Source organism: Haliotis asinina, chromosome 13 (genome assembly GCF_037392515.1).
Source record: "Haliotis asinina isolate JCU_RB_2024 chromosome 13, JCU_Hal_asi_v2, whole genome shotgun sequence".
Taxonomy (NCBI): domain Eukaryota; kingdom Metazoa; phylum Mollusca; class Gastropoda; order Lepetellida; family Haliotidae; genus Haliotis; species Haliotis asinina.
In genome coordinates, this window is record NC_090292.1 from 49,211,143 (window position 1) to 49,234,456 (window position 23,314).

Consider the following 23,314-nt stretch of genomic DNA (forward strand, 5'->3'; position numbering starts at 1 on the left):
GGATTTGTTCGAGGAGTGTTTGAGAGAGAACGATGTGATGAGTAAACCAGAACGGGAACGGGTGAAGAAACAGCTCGCTGAAACTAAACATGCCAAGCTTGTGTTGAAAACCGGCCAGCCAGTGGATTACCAAGTAATAGTTTCGTAAATTTTAGTAACGTTTTAGTAACGTTTTAGTAATTTTTAGTAGAAATGTCGGTTTTTGCAGTTCTAGTCGTGTGTAACCTAACCCTTATCTCTCTGTATTTCGTGTGGATTGGATAATATTTTTTAAAAAAACAAACAAACAAACAAACTAGATTACTATATGATAAAGTGGAATGTGATGAATTACTAGAACAGATTTTAGTTTCAGATGCACAAAAGGACAACAGGCAGCGAGACAGACTGGTAACACTAGTCGTGGGTGGTGAGGCAAAACAATATTTAGGATATCACATCACTGCTGACAAAATTCAGAAAACGCCAGATAAGGAATTAAATAAATTATACGCTAGGTGTGAGGCACAACTCGGGGCTGAGATGATAAAAGTTACAGGCTCTACAATTACCCAGATTAACATCGGTATAGCGTCGTATGTTATACCAATCCCACCTGAACCTCGACTCTATTTGTGGGAGGACTTAGAGAAGGACCCGTTTATCGATAATGCCTTGAGCTATATCAGTTGTGCTTTATATCACAAATACGGTATTTATCTAGCCCCGATTACGGAAAAGCATTGTAAATCTGATAAAAAAAACCCATAATAATATTATTATTCAAGATGGATGCTGCCCAGGAAGAGATAACCAGGATTCCAGAGGAGGAAATATCCACCCGGAGCCAGCGATGCTTGTCACCAAGAAGAACAACCAAAACAGAGTTGATGCTGGTAGAAAAAAAACGCCTTAACCAGGCACCATAAAAATAATTACACATTGTGGGTGACCATGCTGTTGTTTCATTATTTGTCTTATTTAAACCAAAACAATCCCAACCACAGCCATCACCAACACCCCCAGAGAAGATCGACCTTCATATTATGTTATAATTAAAATCATATTTCCATCAATATATATTATGTCTGAGGGAAAAACATTCGTTAATAATGCATAACACGCCTTCGTGGTTTCCGGATTAGCATTAAGATACACTCGGTTGACTAAAATGATTAAAACAACCGACTATAAAACTCGACTTCGACCTGCAGGATATTGCCATGCCTACTACGCACATTGGTATGGCGATGGCCACCAAGGACGTTCTGGTAAAGCAAGGTATTATACCTGAAAATATTTCATCAATAGATTTTATCAATAATCTACTCCAAGGCGAAAATCATTCTGTTGGAACTTTCAAGGACGTCGATGAAGCTTTGAAAGAATACTACATGTTAACAGGTGAAAAACTAGAACCATTAGGAAATGCACCAACGATTTCTCAGTATTACACTGTTTCAGAGGGTCAGAAAGATCGTGAGTTGGACTCCGTTGCTCTGGGTTTAGCAGCGGCAGTTTTAATTATTAAACAATTAGGCTAAATACACAAATTATTATATCAAAAAATGAGATCAGCACAGTATATTTGTAAACGGGTTCTTATGGGAAAACTGTTTTGTGGTAGAAAAGGCAATATTGAGGTTTATTGTTGCTTTCACCGTAAAGGTCATACTAAATATATCTGTCATTACCGATTATGTACAACCGGATAAATTACGATTTAAACTTATTCATGTGAAGAAAAATGACTACGTTTGCGAAGTTAAACATTTGTTGAAAATAATATATATATTTTTTTACCCCTGTGCGTGATCCGTTTTTCAAGAAGTATAGGTTAAGTTCCCCGTCTTTGTTACCCACTCGATCGCTTTCATACACCATATAGGATATTTAGCACGTTTACGTGTGTCTCTCTCGTATTCACCCGGTTGATATAAATATCTGGAATTGTTTTTTTCTTTTTTTATGACGGGATGCCTCTGATACAACGAATTTCATACGGATTGCTTCGACTGGTCTCTTAAAGGTCACATGCAACCAAAAAATCAAACATAATTAAAACACATTTATCACTTATTCATGACATATAATATACATTGCTGCTTTTAAAAAAACAAATAAACAAAATTATAAGAGTACAACCTCGATTCAAAAGTGCAATATTTTGTACTTGGGCTTACTTCCCCCGAAACGAAGCCCTCGGGAGACCGAACCCAGTCATAGCACCTGGATGTGCACTTAGGAGATAAACATCATGTGTTGGCCAATTTCCGGGTGTTACTGAGTATTTGAAGCACGGGAATGCATTTGGAACCGACGGCGTCAGTTATTCTGGTGTGAATAAACCAGACACTCAGCTTTCTCTGTGACAGAGACTGCTTACCACAATCAACAAGTTTTTTTATACGTAACGAGTAGATCATTTACTTGTTTGTGTACACAACCAAGATTAGACTACTGCTCACGACCTCAGACGCTGGGCATGCATACTGTTTCAAGCTCCGCGAACCTATTCACTGCTCATGCGTTATGGACGCAGCGCAGCACAGCTATTGAAACCAGTTTTCCCCCAGCGCTGGGGCGAATTTAGTGAAACGTTTGAACTCCGATTTCGCGGGCTTTTTTTTCATCGCTTTTTTTCAACTTTATGGGTTGAATTAGCATTTTCTATGATTTGTTTCGGTAAGTGCATACCGAAAGGTGCCAGAATCTGCAAAGTTGTGTTTTACGTTGCATGTGACCTTTAAGTAGTCTTCTTGTTACGTGATTCATAAAATCAACCATCCGTGGAAGTGGAACTACACATTCAGTGTTTCTGTTATTAGGATCCGCTAAGTCACGTGAATATTGGTGTGAATATCGGCTATGGAGCGATTAAATCTCTCGACTATGGCTTGACTTCATGTTCTCGGGCAGTGGCACGCCTTATCTTGGTACTGTGTTTTGCTAGCAGTTGAATTCCCTGAATAGGTCGACTCGCAGCTCCGAGGGCCACGTCAACGGGCTGCTTTTGTATGTACGTTCGATTCCGGGGGCTACTTGAATCGCATCCTCCGCGGTCAAGGGTTCGGCTACGTCTACATCTGTCAGGGCATACTTATAGGTTTTGCCTCTGTCCCTGTCGTGTGGAAAAAACAAGAGGTCAGCCTGGGGAACTTGATTAGGTGTATGTATACCGAACTTCCTCCTGGGTATATATTTTGGTGCCGGTAAGTATATTTGCCATATAGCTTATTTTTGTAACCAGGCTTGGGATTTTTTTTAGCTAATTTTTAATAGCGTCTACCCCTTTCCTTTCCCTTTTGGAGATGCTCGATATATTTTAATATACGTTAATCTGAAATGGTCAACTTAGTTCCCCCCCGACATGGAAACCATTTCCCTTTTGACTGTTTCAGTCACTGTTTTAGAGTTTACAGCCATGTGTTTCATGTACGTTTAGAGTCTAAAGTTGTGTGTTATGTTTACCATTGGAATCTACTATCATGTGTTTCATTTACTCTACGAGTCTACTGTTTCCTTCGCCATTAGACTCCGGTGTTCAACTATACTACCCATCAAAAGTTTAGGCTCACTAGTGTAAATGTGGCCGCATATTTCAGTCAACTGTGCTAAACTAGATTTTCCATACTCTTTAAAGGTACTGTTTACACATGAACTGATGTATAACAAAACAAATTCTTAACGTTGACAAGATTATTGTCATGCTTTCATCAAATGATTAAACTCGGTGAAAAATGGCTAATTCTTATCAAAGCTTTACACCCAAAAGCAGCAGTTCACATGCACAATATTTGTACATGCTTTTCAGCAATTTGATGAATCATCCTCGTGCAGTTAATCTGCATAAGGTTTGCAGTTTTTTCCCCCAAGATGGTGGAGAAATTCATCTTCGGTATAACCATGTATACATGTATACATGTATACATGTATAACACATAGTAGGTGCTTTAAGTGAGTCAAGACTTTTGATGGATAGTATGCTTGTTGCATATTACTTTCAAATTTTCATTTGCGCGCAGTTGCATTTTTCTATTATGCACATGATATTTCAGAGATCGTTGCGCATTAGTCATAATCTTATTGCGTATTGCTTTACGCCGCACTCAACCATTTTCTGATATGATTAACTGAATATTACAACCATTTTCTACTGGAGTCAAGTCAGCTTGTAAACGATTACGAAAACACAAACCGCAACGAGCCATATATCTAGCCTCATATGAAGATAAGAAAAACTTTCGGAGGACATGTCATAACGCGAATTTCATATCAGAAACTGTTCCCCCTCCTCTCTGTGTGTGTGCGTACGTGAGTGCGTGTGTGTATACCCATAACTGCAAATAGATCAAGGTCCACGTCACGCAAACATGTATGTCCTACGTAGTCTACTTCCTACTTCCTAGGAGATACTACGTCCTGCGTAGGAGATACCAAGTCCTACGTGAGTCCCGAGTGAGTAGGAGATACTAAGTCCTAGTATTAATTTAACGTAGGAGATACTACGTCCTACGTAGGTCCTACGTAGGAGATAGTAAGTCTGCTTACGTCTTACGTAGGAGATAGTAAGTTCTACGTAGGAGATAGTAAGTTCTACGTAGGAGATAGTAAGTCTACTTACGTCCTACTCAGGACTTATTATCTCCCCTTCGTATGACAGTTGCGCAGCTGTGCATTGTCAGTTCGTATCCCGTCAGTAAAAACAGTGGGTGTACGGGACCAGCCTATATAAGGCATGAAATAAAATTATATTCCATGTTTACTTATTAAATCACGAAGAATGATGAATTTATCAGTAAATATGGAACTTTTATCTTTTCAATTAGTATACTACGGAAGCGTATTAGGGCCACGGTGGAACCTTTTTGTGTGTCATTGTCTCCTACGTAGTGTTTGGTACCTCCTACGCAGGACTTACTATCTCCTACCAACCAACCAACCAAACCAAACCAAGCAATATTGTCGCGGAATACCATCACGTCTACCAAAATTCTTATAAATAGGCAATTCACCAAATCTTAATAAAGTAGTACAACGTCTTGCCTCTTTAGATTTTATGTAAGGCAGATAATTTCCTAAATAGAACTACGTTTTAATTCTTGAATACAAATACAAAGTAGAATACTCGTTGATTTCTGATATCATTAACTATATATTATAACTTTTTATCCTAAGTTCAAAATTATGCATCTGTAAAACCAACACCTTGATTGTCCCAAACGAAACCAAATCCAGAGGTAAGTAAACTATTTCTAACATGGTACACCCACGTTTTACGTCCAACATTGCCTAAGTTATACAACATAATGTAACACTGTTCTCTGACATTTCAAGCAACTCAAGCCTATATTTAATAACTCTCAAAAGAGAATCACCATAAATATGATGTCTACCACATTCTGATAAAGCAGCAACATTAGTGCTCTTGTAACTTAATCATAAAACAAATTTGCAAAACTAGATATGAAATTGCTTCAATTACAAACCACTTTTGGTAACCCCATATCTCGGACGCATACAAACGTATTGGCTTAATCTGTACATTAAAAAGAACTACAGGGGAAGTGTTCGGAAGTTTACGAGCTATAATTTTTACAGAAGATAGAGCATTTGAAGCTTTATTAACAAGAGTCTGAACAGATTTTGACAATTTACTGGAAAATTACAGTCCCAAATCATTTTAAGTTGATATCTTCAGGCTTTGGTCAAGAAATAGCCAAAATTCATTTTTTCTGAGTTTGTCACCATTTCGAAAGACTATAATTTCAGTTTTATCAAAATTGACAGTTAAACCCCATTTAAAACAGACACTTTCTAAGACACTTATCTTCCTTTGCAGACCAATAATACTATTGGAAAACAGACACAGATCATCAGCATATAACTACAGAAATAATTCTAAAAGCTCTGTAGATATGAAAATACCCCTGTCATTTAATTCTTCCATTTCACCATGAAGCTGATTTACATAAAGAGAGAAAAGAAGCGGACTTAAGATACACCCCTGCCTTACCCCGCTAAAAGAAAATATGCTGGATAGCTTAATACATGCATCAGTTTTGGAATACATATCCCTGATAATCCTGAACAAATCCTTAGAATTTGTCTGCAGTAATCCATGCTTGCCGTGAAAGGCAACTAACGGGATCGGATGGCCAGGCTCGTTGACTGGGTTGATACGTGCCGCCATATTGCAGTTGCGTCGATCGATGTTCATGCTGTTGTTCACTGTAATGTCTGAACCAGACTAGATTATTAACAGGCCGTCGCCTTACAGAATATTTCAGAGTGTGGTTTTAAACAACTCATAAAACAAATAATCACATCGGCTATTTCAGTGGATGCCTTTACTGATAAAAAACGATATTGTTACAGAGTAAGAAAATTAAATATGTTTGTACAATTTTATGCCTTTTATATCGTGTCAGAGAAAACATCGATAATTTCATTTATTGTATATCAAATGTTACGCATAAAATTCAATATTACATGGATATCTGGCAACACACCGCAGATAAGCTCCTTTCAATAAACATTAATTATATAGTATTACTCCTCTCTGTCCAAGCAATTACCATTGTGGAGCGGCCAAGCAACATAGCCTCCGGCCATCACTTCCTTGTCAGTATCCCGTTGTCTTCCGGCTAAGTTTGTGAACAGTGCTCACTTCATTGTTTGTGGGTTTATTGCTTTGTCAGTCTCTGACGTTCCACACGCCTGCGGAGTAAATATGACATACTACTGTATTTTTTCATTTTGTTGTGACCATAGAGTCATTGTGAGACTTTGCCGCGGGTCTTGGAAATCAAAATCTTATGTAAGAAGCCTCGTTGCGGACTTTTCCTGTGCTTTCAACACAATCAGGTCATATTAGATGATATGAAAATTAATCATGGACGTAAATAGTAACGTCATTAATTGGGTAGAAGCCATCTTAATTAACCGACCGCAACGTGTTTGGGTCCATTCAACGCTTTCACACGTTAACTTTGTGTGAACCGGTGGTCCTCAAGGCTGTGTCCTGTCCCCTGCCCTCTTCATACTTTGATTATGTGATAATTCATCATTATATTCTGATTAGCTTGACATTATGTGTATATGTTTTGAATTATTTGTTGTTATATGCTTTGTATTGACTCTTTGAATGCAGGTGATCAAAACAAGATGGTGGCTACAAGCCGCAACAGCAAACTGCTCTGACACAATTTTACTGTCACTCTGACACTATTTTACTGTCACTCTGACACGATTTTACTGTCACTCTGACACTATTTTACTGTTACTGCGTTCTAAATGGATGAACGATGTCTTCATGACCAAATCAACCCGGTATGTAAGCCATTATATTTCAACAACTAAATGCTAAACCTGTTCCACAAAAAAAAAAAAAGCTAAACGGAACAAAAAGTTCTCTTCAGCTGAATCTGACACAGCGAGAGACGACACAAGCACCACATGATTGATACTGGAGACTGAGTGAGTGTGTGATTTTGGTTTTACGCCGCACTCAGCAATATTCATGCTATGTGGCGGCGGTCTGTAAGTTTTCCAGGCTGGACCATACAATCCAGTGATCAACAGCATGAGCATCGATCTGCGCAATTGGGAAACGATGACATGTTTCAACCAAGTCAGCAATCCTAACCACCCGATCCCGTTCGTCCCTGTTTTTGTACTGCACTCAGCAACATTCCTGCTAAGTGGCGGCGGTCTGTAAAATAATTTCAAAGAAAGGAGAGCACACTCTGTAAATATTTTAGGTTGACTTCCTTAATAATACACGGGTTACCTCCCCTCCAATCCACTACATATGTTTGTTGTTCTGTAATGGAACCTCGACAAGACAGGCTACTGATGGACGTCATGTGCCTCGTTCTATATTGAGTGAGTGAGTGAGTGAGTTTAGTTTTACGCCGCACTCAGCAATATTCCAGCTATATGGTGGTTGTCTGCAAATAATCGAGTCTGGACCAGACAATCCAGTGATCAACAACATGAGCATCGATCTGCGCAATGGGGAACCGATGACGTGTGTCAACCAAGTCAGCGAGCCTGACCACCCGATCCCATTAGTCGCCTCTAACGACAAAGATAGTCTCCTTTTCTGGCAAGCATGGGTTGCTGAAGGTCTGTTCTGCCTCGGGTCTGGATACTGGAGATTTGATAAGACATTCTCTAGATATTGTCTATAAACCACAAGCAAATACCCCGATACAACTTATACCACCCCGCGACTAACAATTACCAACACGCTCTCCAAAGTCAAGCCCCTGCCCCGACACCCAGTATGGTGGCCATGTTGTCAAACCTGGAACATCGTGATGCGAAGGTCTCTTTCTTGCTGGACACCATATAGACGAATTTCGACTGGACTTAATTGAAATGAACACTGAACTTAAGCCCACCCGATGAGGGATCAACAAATGACATAATTAGGAAAATAATTTTGGAGTCAGACTGTAAGCATCTTGATTGATTAACATTTAGTATGTAATCGTCGTTTAGGTCTGGCAAATATCATACCGTTGGTAAGCCAACCTGTAAAGATATGTGGTTGATTATAATATGCGTACTACCTGTGTTTATAATATTTTACAGATATTGAGATCGTAGATTAATCACCCCTATTTTCTGACGTGCATTGCCCTTTAAAGCTCTCTTTCAAGGCCACAATTCCCCACCCATGCAAATACAAAGGATAATCCAGACAGATTTGATTCCATTTGAAAGTAGAAGACCGAAAAGTTATTACAGGTGATCAACAGCGTGACTCGTGATATCTGGAATGTGGTAACTGACACCACCTGTACAACATTTAAAGAAAAGAAATGTATAAAATCAGATGTCATTCATTCAAGAAATACGGATAAAAATATGGTCAAGAATGCCGGAGCAGTGTAAAATTATCCCAAAATGCTAAATATAAAGTTAAAAAGTCAAATTCGGCCATTGATAGAGCACAATTCCGATTAAAGTAAAAAAAAACTACAAGAATGTTTAAACAAACACAGATGAAACTATCAGCATCACATTAATTGTCTATTTCGGATAATATTGGAAAGATGTTCTACAAAGCGCAGTATCAACAATTAGAAACGGTAAGCTTATCCCAACCACAAGTATCTTTGGAAGCGGCCCCGCGAAACTTCCGAAACTTCACTTTTCCCCTGGGACTGACACTATAAATATTTTAGATACATACGATTACATTAGAATTAAATTCCACGGGAATGGGCGATTTGTCCAAGCTATTAAAATACTTACGGAAAGTGCCCCCAAAGCACTGTATTGCCCCATAAGGAAATCAAGGAATTTTAACTTACCTTTATTTTGCCTTTTCGATGAATTGGATGTTATTGTTGTTCCAAATATGTGCTATGGCTTAGAGGTATCGGGACACGAGAACTTAGAAATATTAGAATGAATTCACTTAAAAATTCTGCAATTAGCCTCCGGTTTGAGAAATAGCACTCCAAATCATATGCTTTAAGATGAATTTGGAAGGGAACCTTTGAGTATCAGAATCTACAAGCGATTTATTTCACATTGACATAACTTATCCTCTGAGAACACACACTGGAAACCATCCCACATTATATATAACTGTATTGACCCCATCTTTGACAACACAAAAAAATTCCATGGTTATGTTTAGTGAAACATGTCCTTGATAACTGCAGTCTATCCCAACGTGTTTCTAAATCCGTCTGTAAGCTCGACGCTCTGGCTAGTCTCTATGGTCGAAAGCACCTAAAGAACGTAGTTTATCCAAAGTTAGAAGTCTGATGTGAATTCAAGCTCAAAGGGTTTTTTAAAATAAACATTTAAAACCCCAACCAACCTTAGAAAGTTATCTTATCCCTCTCAAAATATACACTACCCAGTTTTTAAGTTTAGAACATCTGAACATAAATTACCAGTTGAGACTGGCCGATGGTTTGGGATGTCGTACCAGGAAGGCTAAAATTTATTTTCCAGATGTCCTTGATGGCTAAAATGTGTAGTTCGGGTTTCCCAGGAGAGCTAATTAGGGAAGAACCGCCAAAGCTAAAGATAAGGTGACGGGAAGCATAAACCATGTCTGGAGTAGAAACAATTCTTTTCAAAATATAGTTATAGTCTTCGCTTCTTTTGAACTTATACTTCAACTTCTTTATTCGCATGAATCACGATCGGTGGTACAAGAGCAAAAAATATACAATATTAACAAAAATACATAAATATAAACAAGCGCCATAAAGATGAGTTATTAACGTAAATGGTGATAAACATTTGCTAAGCTTAAAATTGACAGACATTACATTGTTAAGTGTTCATAGATTGGCGCAATTGTAATATTTGAAGGGGATGAATGATTTTCTCTTTGAATTAAGTCATATAAGTTTAGACAGATAATTGAATTCCTCACCAACAAAACAGAAATGGAGAGGGATTTATATATGTTTAAGATAAACCGATTCTGTCAAATAATTGTTTTATGTAGTGCAATCAAGGGTATGCCGTAGGATGTTGTTCATAGTCATGACTAATATATTGACATAAAACATGAGATAGTTTACTAATAGTCTCAGTAGATGCGAATGTATGCCAAAAGGAAACATGTTGACATGGATTCTTATATTTAACAGTGTTCTATAAAATTCGTCTAACACCATAAAGATTGGGGTGGATTTCTGAGACCACTACAAGATCAAGTTGGCACTGTGTCTGAACTTCTCAAAATGTTTTAAACTCGAAGAGAAACTGACAGAAATGTGAATTACTATAGATAACGACCAATTACTGTCGAATTCAATAAAATGTAGAATGAAGAAAAGAGGTGAAAATATATCAAAAACTTTATTTATATTGATATATGAGCCAGAATTAAAGCGTGTCCACGTTAATCCTGTTTTCTTTGTCAGAGCCTCCGAGTGAGGCGGGCCGCGTTCATTCAGCCATAACGTTGTATTGGAAGCACCGCGAAGACAACGCTCTTTGAACCGAGAAGCTTCATGATGTTAGTCTTCCCGGCCACGAACCTGTTGGGTATCCCACGTGAAGACCGACAGTGTCTACATTGTGCAGTTGGAGACGAATTTCACTACTTGTTCAGATGTGAAGCTTTTCTCCAACTGCGACGTCAGTCTCTGAACATTTAATACCAATAATTCCTTGATTTTGTCCATCTTTAGGAAGCCATTGTCCACTGCCAGCATAAGTGACCTTAACGACCTTTCTAAATTATTGAATCCTATATTTAATACATTTTAACATGAAATATTGTTGTTATCTTATATCTAGCTCTCGTGTAAGCTGCTGTCTTGTAAATTATGTAATTGTATGTATGTCTATCCCATGTCCCCCGTTGGCGGTTTCTAGAGAACAAAGTTTATCTTATCATCTTATCTTGCTCCAACAGATTTGACTGCATGTTCCTTGCACATGCGGCGAGTCATCCCCTCAGTTTCACACTTGAATTGCAGAGTTGTTGGTCATATTGTGTTACTGTCCAGGTTAGTCCTTGTATTCTGTTTTTCATGTATTTTGTATTACTCGACTTGCATTTTATGTATGAAAAGTTACCAAATTGATGTTGGACTTTGATCATTATAAACCTGTTTATGTAACGCGCAGATTTGATACAGTGCTCTTTCGATATTGCAATATAAATCTGATTTGAAACATTAGACTTTTTCTTGATAATGTAACTTTTATGATATTTTGGTTGTTCTGTTCTGTTATTACACTGTTGTCATTGCTAAAATATGTGCTTGATTGTCAATATACACTGACCTTATTAATAATCAATAGGTTATTAATATCGTCAGTCTATATTGATAATCACTAGATATTAGATATTCACTAGATCACAAGATATTTTTTCCATTATGTTTTTACATGTGGTCAAAGAGTGAAAGTGTATTGGTGTTTTACATTGCCAAAATGACCAAAGAGACAGCAATGACTTTTAAAAGAGATATCACACGTACGCATACGCACACGCACACACACCATGCACACGCCACACAAAAGACACATATGCAACACAACACAAACATGCAACACAACACATACAAAAACACAAACACATAAAACAAACACAACACACGCATACACACACGCTCACGCACGCGAGCACGTACACAAACACACACATACACACACACACACACACACACACACACACACACACACACACACACACAGAGCAAATTCCCTGGATCTCCAAATCCAAGTGGTGGTGGTGCAACATTCAAACATTTCATGTATTTTATGTAACGAGTAGATTGTTTACTTGTTTTTGTACACAACCAAGATGAGACAACTCCTGCATATGACGTTATACTCCGGGCATCCCGCTTCACGCTGAGCGAATCCATTCACCACGCCATGTGCGCAGCGCAGTAGAGCTGTTCAAACCACTCTTCACCCTAACTGAAATTAGTGAATATTTTGAACTCGGATTTCTCGGGGTTTTGTCGACGCATTATTTTTCAACTGCATAACTTGAATTTGCATTTCCGATAATTTGTGTCTGTAAGTCCATACCGAAAGGTACCAGAATCTGCAAAGTTCGTTTTTTTTGTTTTTTGTTTTGTTTTTTTGCACGTAAGCGTAAAACACATCTACGGGTGAAGAGCTTGTTAGCGTTATCCAGGTATGTTATCCTCAAATGCCCCGTGAACAGGTTGCAATGCATACAGTTTCTAATCGCATGCCATGTGATTATATATTGTTAAAACTCGACTCATCGATCGACGCAGTTTGGATTCGCAGATATGTGTCAGCCTGACCCTTTACTCATCTTTCACTGGAAGCGTTGGCTAATAAAGATCAATTCTACACAATGGCATTGTTCACACAGTACATATACAGCATGTGAACCCTATTTCAACCCGCGTCTTCGACATATGTTAATATAAAACAGCTGTTGATGTTATTAACAATATACAAATCAATGAATTTACAGGAAGGTTAAAGCAAGGCACTCTCTCCTTGATTGGTTGACGTGCATGAAATGATACTATTTGGTCTGTTTTTGATAATTCTTGCAGTGATGATGTGAGATTCAGTCGGACTACACGTGTCATTTTAACACCTGACCAAAGCCCCTGGATAATAGTGAGGATACGTGTTATCAACACTTCACTAAAGCTGCTAGATAACACCAGGTAAGCGTCGTGTATAAGGAGTTGACTTACTAATATTAAAGTTTTTACATGATATTACTATACATTGACATAATATTGTATTAGATGAGTCAGAATGTTTCGTGCGATAAACACATCAGTCATCATAATAAGAAAAGACAGCATTTGTATGATAGGTTTTAAGTTACATTAGGAAATAAAACGTAGCAACTTTACTAATATTTGTTCATATTTGTTAACACAAAGAAGTTATTACCTACTAAAACTTTTAAGAATCAAACCGTTTTGATGCAGTGATGAACTGAGTGTGGATGTAGAGTGTCCATATCTGTTTGATATGAAACTGAATTATTGCCATTCGCGCAGTATGAAATCTTTCTTATAGAAATATGTTTCATATTGTATACTGTTATGTTTAAGACACGTGAAGAAATAATTGAAAGCATCCTCGGAAACATGTGAGCAGGAGCAAGAAGCATCATCAGAAATGAAACGTTTATATTTGTCACTGTTTAAGTCACTGCATTCCAGCCTAAGGCGACTGTGTATTATTTGACAGAATCGACTGCCATAGTCTGCGCGGGATGTGATTTGATTCTTAAACTGTCCAACAGAAGAATCACTAGTCGCATTTGTAGGTAGATTATTCCACAATCTGATTGTATCGGGTTGAAACGAATTGGCGTAATTTGTAAATCTGCATCTGATAGTTTGGAAAATTTCGTTATTTCTAAGATTATAATTATTATGGTCAGATGCATTCCCTGGAATAAGATAACAAAGATAATCAGGAACCATGTGGCTTACCATTTTATAACACAATGTTTATTTGCATCTTTCTCTCCTTTTCGCTAAGGAGGTCTGACTTGTCTCATTGTACAACTTATCATGGCTCGTGCCTCAGACGGCGCCGTCATTTGTGCAGTTGTCCCAGAGATGACAACAATAATCAAATAATGGTTGAATAAAGGATTCGTACATTGCTTCCTATGTTTTGCGTGATAGCCTATATTTAAAACTACGAAAACAATTAATCATGGGCCTCATTTTACTGATCATTTCATTGATGAGGCAATGCCAAAGTAAGTTATCCTGAAAGGTAATACCTAAGTGTTTGTGAGTCTGAATTTCTTTTATGACCGTACCAGTCATGGTGAGGGGAGCGTTATGAAACGTTATTGAGATTCTGGCATTCATGATTATTTTGCAGCATTGGAATGATTGAAGATGATTCTATTCTCTGAGCGTAGTGAATCGTTTCACTATTACTTGCCTCATGGTGAATCGTTTCACTATTACTTGCCTCATGATGAATCGTTTCACTATTACTTGCCTCATGATGAATCGTTTCACCATTACTTGCCTCATGGTGAATCGTTTCACCATTACTTGCCTCATGATGAATCGTTTCACCATTACTTGCCTCATGGTGAATCGTTTCACCATTACTTGCCTCATGGTGAATCGTTTCACCGTTACTTGCCTCATGGTGAATCGTTTCACCGTTACTTGCCTCATGGTGAATCGTTTCACCATTACTTGCCTCATTATGAATCGTTTCACCATTACTCATCGCATGATAAATCGTGTCACCATTACTTGCCTCATGGTGAATCGTTTCACCATTACATACCTCATGATGAATCGTTTCACTATTACTTATCGCGTGGTGAATCGTTTCATGATTATGTGTCTCATGATGGATTAATTTTCGATTACTTCTGTCATGATCAATTATTTCATGATTTTGTGTTTCATGTTGAATCAACCAGAATTCTTTAACATGCTCACGTTCTAAATAAACACGGGATAAGCTTTCCCTGTGAGTGTTACCGAAAAATGAAGTTCCCCAGTTCATGTATTTCATGTGCCATTGTTTCCTTCGTGGTGTAGAGTATGTGATTGTAAATTGGAATTCTTATAGTTTTACATCCTCTGTGCAAGTCTAATAATGAGGGAATATATCTTTCCAGGGTGGAAATACCACACGAAATTTCTCAATCCAATTGTCACACACAGCACGGGCAGTTTTGTTTATCTTAAATTACACGTAAAGAAATGCCCTAAAAGGATTTGTCTTGTAAGCTCACAAATCCGCAGCGCTATTTACTGTCCTTGGATGTTTGGTCACCTGTTGAGTTTAGTGCATAAAGGCAACTCTGAAATTTCTCATCAAGTAAACTTCCGTCATTCGGGATTGGGAAGATTATTAATTTAGGTTGTACAAGCTGTTCACTGTCAGCTGAGACCTAATATACCACTCACATAAATAGGGGATGTTCCATTGTGCGAGCAGGACACTAGCATATTCCAATGATAATGAGAAAAAGTGATATAGATCCATACAAACGAAACATTTTCAAAAGATTGTCACATTTTCCCTTCAACATTTTCCCTTCATCATCCTATTCCTCCTAAGCGTCATCATTTGCACTTCATAAATTTTGTAAATGAAATATTCCCTACTTTTTAAAAATTACATATAGCACTGCTAAAGGCGTGGCATTCTGAGCGTGACATGAAGCACCTGTACTGTTCCTGGCTGTTATGTGTCATGCCAGTCTCGAGGGCAGGCGGTCGAGTAATGTTCAAGGAGATGTGGAGGAAGGTGGAATCAATTGGCACATTTCCCCTAATGGCTCTTCGTCATCTTTTTCCTCCTTGTCATCATCATTTGAATTTTATCGGTCTTGTAAATCCAATATCCCTCGTTATTAAGTAATAGTGTGTTAGTTGATGTCACCTTGAACCTGAGACAAAGCTCCGAGTTTGTTTTTCCAACATTGGTACTGTATTCTCATCTCCTGAGATACAATAACGCTGACTGGATGCTGAAAGGGGAATGAAACAAATAAGACATTTATGTTGCATCTGGACATTGTATGCTTAAGTACTGACGTTAGGAGATAAACCAAGCGTGTTTGAAAATCAGAGACATGCTGTACTAAGTAATGGCGACTAAATTTCAATTGGAACCAATCAATCCGAATCCAGTATTTGGTTGAGTCATGGTAGAATTACAGTTTGACGATAAGACTACGTAAACCCATATTAGCTGTCGTTGGCTCACTGGTCTATGTTTTGTGGACGTTATACAACGATTATGTGCCTCATATATATACACTGTATATATGTCCTGTTCACCTGTTAGCCAGCATCCACCTGACGAAGGGCCAAGGAATAGTTCAGAAACGTTGTGTAAACAATAACGAAGAAGTTGACATCCATATCGCTTTGTCTTATATGATGGTGAATAGTTTCATGATTATGTGTCACACAGTGAATAGTTTCATGATTATGTGTCACACAGTGAATAGTTTCATGATTATGCACTCGTGCTGAATTGTTTCATGACCATGTGTCACGTGATGAATCGGGTCATGATTATAAACGATTGAGTTCTGGTTTTATACATAATAAACAGATGCCTATGTTGTCTATGAACATTGTATGCTTAATCGCTACCCTTGTTTATCAACAGACTGACGATGCAAATCCTCAAACCCGTGACGATACTAACTGTCATTGGCTCATTGGTCTATGTTTTACTGACTGTATACACCGGTGATTATTTCTACGACCGAAATGTCATTATGCCATGCCCAAGCGTTCTAAGCGCACAACGTTATGGAATTTGGAAAACACGACCTTTGACAAAAGATGAGGATGATGAAATCGAAACATTTCTACGTGAATCGCTCTTTACTGGAAACTCGTTTCCACTTTATGAAGGCACGAAAAAAACTTGTGGAAATATATCGTACTTTAATGAAACAGCACGAAATCGACCAGGGCATTGGCATCGTGTGCTGTGCAATCCAAGGGGAGATAACCCCTGTTGCTATAACAACCAGTGTGTGAAGAAGCCAGTTGGACAATGTGTGTGTTCCGAATGTTATGACCTTCGGACAGAAGTTCATGCTGAGTATTCCAAGTGGATCCCTAATGATGAGAGGTAAATAAATATAAAATAGACAGGTCTTCTCTTTAACTCATGTCATTATTGGGACGGGATAGACTGAAGCGGCAATAATGTGACTAGATCCTGAAAAAAATCATTAAATGATAAAGGAGCTGTTATGTATTTCATGTTTCGTAACTGGACCCCTTATAGTTAAAAATATATATTGCCACAGCTGGGATAACACTCCCTCAGTCAAGTACAGACTCTTGCACATTTTGCGTTGAGTAACAACACTTACTCTAAGGCACTAAGTCAGCATCACAAAAAGTAACCGATTTAACCCACTCAGCCACCGCATTGTCCACAAAATGGATATCTGTCAATCGGTAATCTAGTAGACAGTGAACCCATCTGGTTGTGTAAATAGTTAGATTTCCACGACAGAAGCTGTGAACGCACAGATCCTCTTTATAAACCGGAGAATGTTCAAAATGCTCCTTTGGGGGTCACACTTCCTCAGTGAGGAAGCGAGTTCAGTACTTTTGGGGGCGAGTTTCAAGTTGGGGAAGCACCAGCTTCAAAGTGATTCATAAATTTAGAAAAGTATTCATTAGTAGAATTAATACCAAAGGAATTAGACTTTGCGGTGGTCTAGAAAAATAGAGTTTGGTCCAGTTAATCCTGTGGTCAGAAGCATGAGCATCGACCATCGAGTCTTATTCAAGGTGTAAAATATATCGTCCCATTATCTACCCGGTTACTGCCGTCCTTGAGCCCTCATATCTCAAGGTGTTTTAAGCATTGTGAATTCCTCCTTTATTTTGTTTAGATGTCAGCTTGAAAACTTCACATCACAGACAGCTTGTGAACTCTTAAAGGGAGGGACCTACCACTTCTACGGGGACTCTCTGGTCAGGATGATGTTTCTGGCATTTATTATCATACTCAAGGGAGACAATCAATATGGTGGACTTCGCCCGGACACCCCCAAAGGTACGAGTGAGTGAGGATGGATGGATGGATGTGTGTGTGTGCTCATGTATGCATGCGTGCGTGCGTACGTACGTGTGTACATTTGTATGTATGAACAATAATTGTTTCTGAATGCATGTACAGTGTGCCCTGAGTATGGTTTATGAAGAGAGTGAGTTAGTGCTTTTTTATGGAGTGAGGGAGGGAGGGAGGGAAAGTGGATGGACAGATGTGTACGTGTGGTGTACATGCATGCATGCGTGCGTGCGTGCCTCGCGTAGCCTGGCATACCTGAACAAACATTGTTTCTGAACGTGTGTCCTGTATGCCTAGAGTTTGGTTTTATGGAGTGAGTTAATTTTTTATGGAGTGAGTGAGGACGGATATATGTATGGATGTGTGTGTGTATATATACTAGTATGTGTGTGTATGCGTGTGTGTGCATGTGAGTGTGTGTGTGCATGTGACTGTGTGAGTGTGTGTGTGTGTGTGTGTGTGTGTGTGTGTGTGTGTGTGTGTGTGTGTGTGTGTGTGTGTGTGTGTGTGTGTGTGTGTGTGCATGATTGTATGCATACGTGTGTTCGCTTGTATGTATGAACAATCATTGTTTCTGAATGTATGCGTGCTTGGAAGGGTGGAAAATTCACTGTTTTGTGCCGCGTTATTTTCTTCTTCAGAGGAAGCGGAAAAGTGTTCAGGCATGTACGTCTTTCCAATAAAAAACTGCAGACAGTACCTTGACTACAGCCCGACTCTATGTAATGGAACGGTGCAGGCGGTGTTTAAGATGTACACTCAGGGAGGAGCGGCACCAAGGATGGTCAAGGACGTCACAGAGATCCTGGACAAACCTCGATCTATGATTCTGTACGGCTGTGGCATGTGGTCAATGTTTAACCGAAAAGACGTTGAGAGATATGCTCTTTCTGTCATCCACACTGTCCAAAACAGCACTGACCGACAATGGCCAAAGTTAGTGTGGTCAGGTATTCACCGATACGGTCTTTGGCGACGTCATCATGTCAAAACAGTAGACTATGAACACGCAGAATCCTTCAACAGACATATGGAGTCCGTCGTAGGGAAATACAATGTGCCAATGCTTGATACCTTCAACATGACTCGCGGGGTGCGGAGCGTGGACGCAATTCATTACGGCCCTGGGGTGAACTTCTTGAAAGCTCAAATCTACTTGAATCATATCAAAGAGCTGCAAGCTAAAGGCAAGTGGGAGTAACACTTTGAGAATACCATAAATGGTATGTCCTACGTCTAGGAGTCACGTGACTATTTGAAGTAGATGAGTAGATGACGTTGAGGCACTACCTGTCATCTTGCACATCCGATTTGCTTTGGTTCCTGGGGGAAAATATACAATGTATATTGACGGACACCAATGTGACTATGGTAAATTTTGGCCATTCAGTTTGACAGAAGGAGTTATGGGGAATTGCATACCTGATATTTAAAGGTGTTTCCAAGACGGACATCCAGGCAAGGTGTTTCAACATTCACAAACTTCTTAACGTCTCTGCATTCCATAAATTGTGTATCAAATATATGATATCAAAACCATTGTTTCAAGAAAGACAGGAAAAAGATTAATATACGTTGCCCATTGGAAACATAAATGCCAACTCGTATACCAGGATTTATCGAAAGTTGATGGGCCAAGTTACCATCACGTGACCTGACGTCAGACGCGGTGAGCTGAGTTTCAGACGGTCATTGTTTCTGTATCGTGCTGTCTAGATCGCTAGGACAATGCAAGACAATGATAGCGATGAAGACATTGATTGCCATACCAGATCATTTAAAATAATGCTATATGTCGTCACAATAAACACCGTGCGCCTAGCGGCAGCAAGAGCTGTATACTCACCAAGGAGTTGAGATTGATAGTATGACGTGACGTTGAGACGGACATCCATTGAATGAGGGAAACAAATCCAAGGGCCTTAAGCAAGCAAAGCGCTATAAAAATGCAATGCAATGCAATGCAATGCAATGCAGTATAGTACAGTACAGTACAGTACAGTACAGTACAAACCTTTGCGTCCCATGTGCAATAATAGCTATATAGCGACAGGATTAAGTATGGACGTAGAAATATTTCAAGTACAGAGTCGGAATGGGTTTCTATAAATGTATATTTGTTCACCATATTAATATTTACAAACAGAAAAAGTCCTTCCCCCCAAAACAAATTACTCAGTTACAGGCATGGGGTAATTGTAATTTGTAATTAAACTGAATGTGATGAATCAAAACATTTATGTAGGTGCGCCTAGTGGGAGCAAGAGTTGTATAACCCCAGGGAGTAGAGAGTGAAATACGATGTGCTGTTGAGATTGACATCCAGTGATCGAGGGAAAAATACCCGCGCCGTGAGCATGCACTAGTGCGTGGATATGTGCGCTATATAAATATCCTATCTATCTATCTATCTATCTATCTATCTATCTATCTATCTATCTATCTATCTAATTTGTAACTGAATGTTCAAAATGTAACTGTAATTTGATTAATTAATATATCAATGTAGCTGAATGTTCTTATGACTTCATGATGAGTTACATCAAATTTCGTCTCACTCTTTTCGCTTGGTGGCCATCACACAACGCATGCAGAAAAGAAAAAGAAAGTTGTTTTTTTTATTACATTCTTTATGTCAGTATATACGTTAGAAGCTGTTTTGAAAAAAGATTTGTATGTCTAATCCTTTAAAGTTTAGAACAAGACAGTATTTTCACAGCATTTTGTACACACAGGCATCAGCACTGTCTGTAGATAAAGGAAATGTGTTATTTAGAGGGAACCAGTCGTGCATGACTGAATGTTGGTTCTTATTAGAAGAAATAGGCGAATTAAGTGTATTATTGTTAAGCTCGTATCAAAATGGCCTCTTTGTTTATTTCTGATAGGATATGATATTCAACATCTTACTGAACTGTAGTGCTATTTTATAATCATGAAATGTTGTAAGCCTTAACTCTAAATTGGTAAATCCGTTAGTATGTTGACGTGGATTATGTCAGATAGAGAGTCCGACAGATCTCATAGACTTCCGACAGATCTCATAGACTTCCGACAGATCTTATAGACTTCCGACAGATCTCATAGACTTCCGACTAATGATAATGAACGGAATGAAACCTTTTAAGTTTATGTATTAAACAATCCTAATTTTGCCTTTCACTTTTTGAAGACAACGATATTAATTGTCTTTATTAACCACTGTTTACCAACATCTACATCTTGTTAATTAGACCCGTGAATGTCCTGGGGTAGAATAGGCCTTCAACAACCCATGCTTGCCATAAGAGGCGAATGTGCTTGTCATAAGAGGAGACTAATGGTTTCGGGTGGTTAGGCTCGCTGACTTGGTTGACGCAGATCGATGCTCATGTTGTTGGTCACTGGATTGTCTGGTCCAAACTCGATTATTTACAGTCCGCCGCCATATAGCTGGAATATTGCTGAGTGAGGCGTAAAACTAAACTCACACACTCACGCACTCTTGTTGATTAAAGAAATACAGAAACATATCTGTTTGATTTTGTTGTGTTTTAAAGTAATTTGTACTCTAATCACATTGCTAATGTAAGTGCAACTTAATTAATTACATTTCATCTTAAGGTGTGATGATAATTGTAATTGAGGAAAATGAAAGTAATTGTAATTTAATTTATTACATTTCAACGTAATTGAAGTATGTCTGCTCCGTTACAATTTAGGATACAGATCAATTTCTGTCAAGTTGTTTACAGTCTGTAACTTGCAGCGGTATTTGTGCAACAGCTGGTATTGATAACAGCTTTACCACACAACATTGCAAATTCCTTCCTCCATTTATGATTTGTGGGTACATAAGTGTCAATATATTAAAACTTCCCATTTTTTTAACTGTTACAGTTTAAAAAAATGACCCTCAGAACCAGCAAGTCCATTTTGTATTGGGCAGAAAGAAAAAAAAGAAGGGTACAAAGATTCGCAATAGAGGTTTACATGTACAATGCAACTGAGTCAGATCTGAAGTAATGGGTTACAAATATAATCAACTCCCCAAGTCTTGGTTTGAGAGTGAGAAACAGTTATACTGAATGCAACACTGCGAACGGCCAGGCAGCGGTTATGCAGGTCAAGCGTTAACGGAGAGGCAGTTTCATGTACTCTAGTTATCCGCTTGTGTGTCCATGTCGTCAACATGACAGCCAACCTTTATATACAAAGTCACTGATTCCTGAACATTTGAACACAATACGACAATCGCCATTAACTTAGAACCTAGTCTTCCGGAAGTACGCACAACTAATCAAAACATATACTCAAAGGGAGGTAACTCTAAAGATACGAAATGCGACCCATAATAACAATCACTCAAAACTCTACATATTGTGACCCAGTAGTAATCATCACTCAATGAATAATACAGTTTACAGAAAAAACACTCTCGTAAGAATGTGCTTTAAAGTTATGGTTGTATTTGTCTCCAATCACTAGGTTCAATACAAGGAACAAAGATATTGGAAGTCCGAATGGTCCGTTCCTTAGTATGGTGATGTATTGCTCATGAAATTGTACAGCTACATGCTAGTTTTCTAATCTAATTATTTCTCTGCCATTCAGTTTTTTACAGTTTAATAGCTGAAATATTGCTTTTGTGAATATTCAGTTTCCATCAATGTTACACTGTTTTCAGCAATTATTGTTGATACAGATAAGTTTTCAATATTTAGACATTTCCATGTATAGGTATTGTCTAGATCACACAACGTGCTCTTCTTTCTTGCTCTACTTTTTTACTTGTGATTCCACACAGCTTTGTATTAACTTTAAGTGGAGAGAGTCTAATGTTACGCCGCTTTCAGCAAAGGTGCAGCAACATCACGAAAGTAAAACCTAGGCCAGCGTTACAGAGCTGTCAGCGGAAATGTCCACACGTTTCGTGGATGTGACATTTTGTGTACTTTCTACGTGAGTTATTTTCCAATCAGTGCAACAAGTTAGTGCAGCTGAGATGACTTTCTGTTAATGGTAGTAGGAGACTAACGGGATTGGGTGATGAGACTCGATGACTTGGTTGACACATGCCTTTCTATCCTAGTTAAGTAGATTGATGTTCTTGCCGTTGATCACTGGGTTGGGTATTGCTGAGTGAGGCGTTAGACAACCAGCCAACCATTTCTCCGTGACCCACACTAATCGAAAGCAACATTCAACAAACTGGACAAGGGTAAAAGCGTGGTTGTACAACAAGATGTGAGGACCGGAATGTAAATTGCTAGCTTGGGCAAAAATACATTTGCATACATTTATAAAG

General features: G+C 38.6%; 1 protein-coding gene across 1 annotated transcript; it reads left to right on the top strand.

Moving 5' to 3' along the window:
- The first annotated feature begins 12,800 nt into the window (after positions 1-12,800).
- On the top strand, positions 12,801-21,537 carry LOC137260133 (uncharacterized). Its single transcript, XM_067797834.1, has 4 exons — positions 12,801-13,136; positions 16,597-17,070; positions 17,849-18,012; positions 18,669-21,537. The coding sequence occupies exons 2-4, from the start codon at positions 16,604-16,606 to the stop codon at positions 19,226-19,228; spliced, it is 1,191 nt and encodes a 396-aa protein (XP_067653935.1). The 5' UTR covers positions 12,801-13,136; positions 16,597-16,603; the 3' UTR covers positions 19,229-21,537.
- Positions 21,538-23,314: the final 1,777 nt, after the last annotated feature.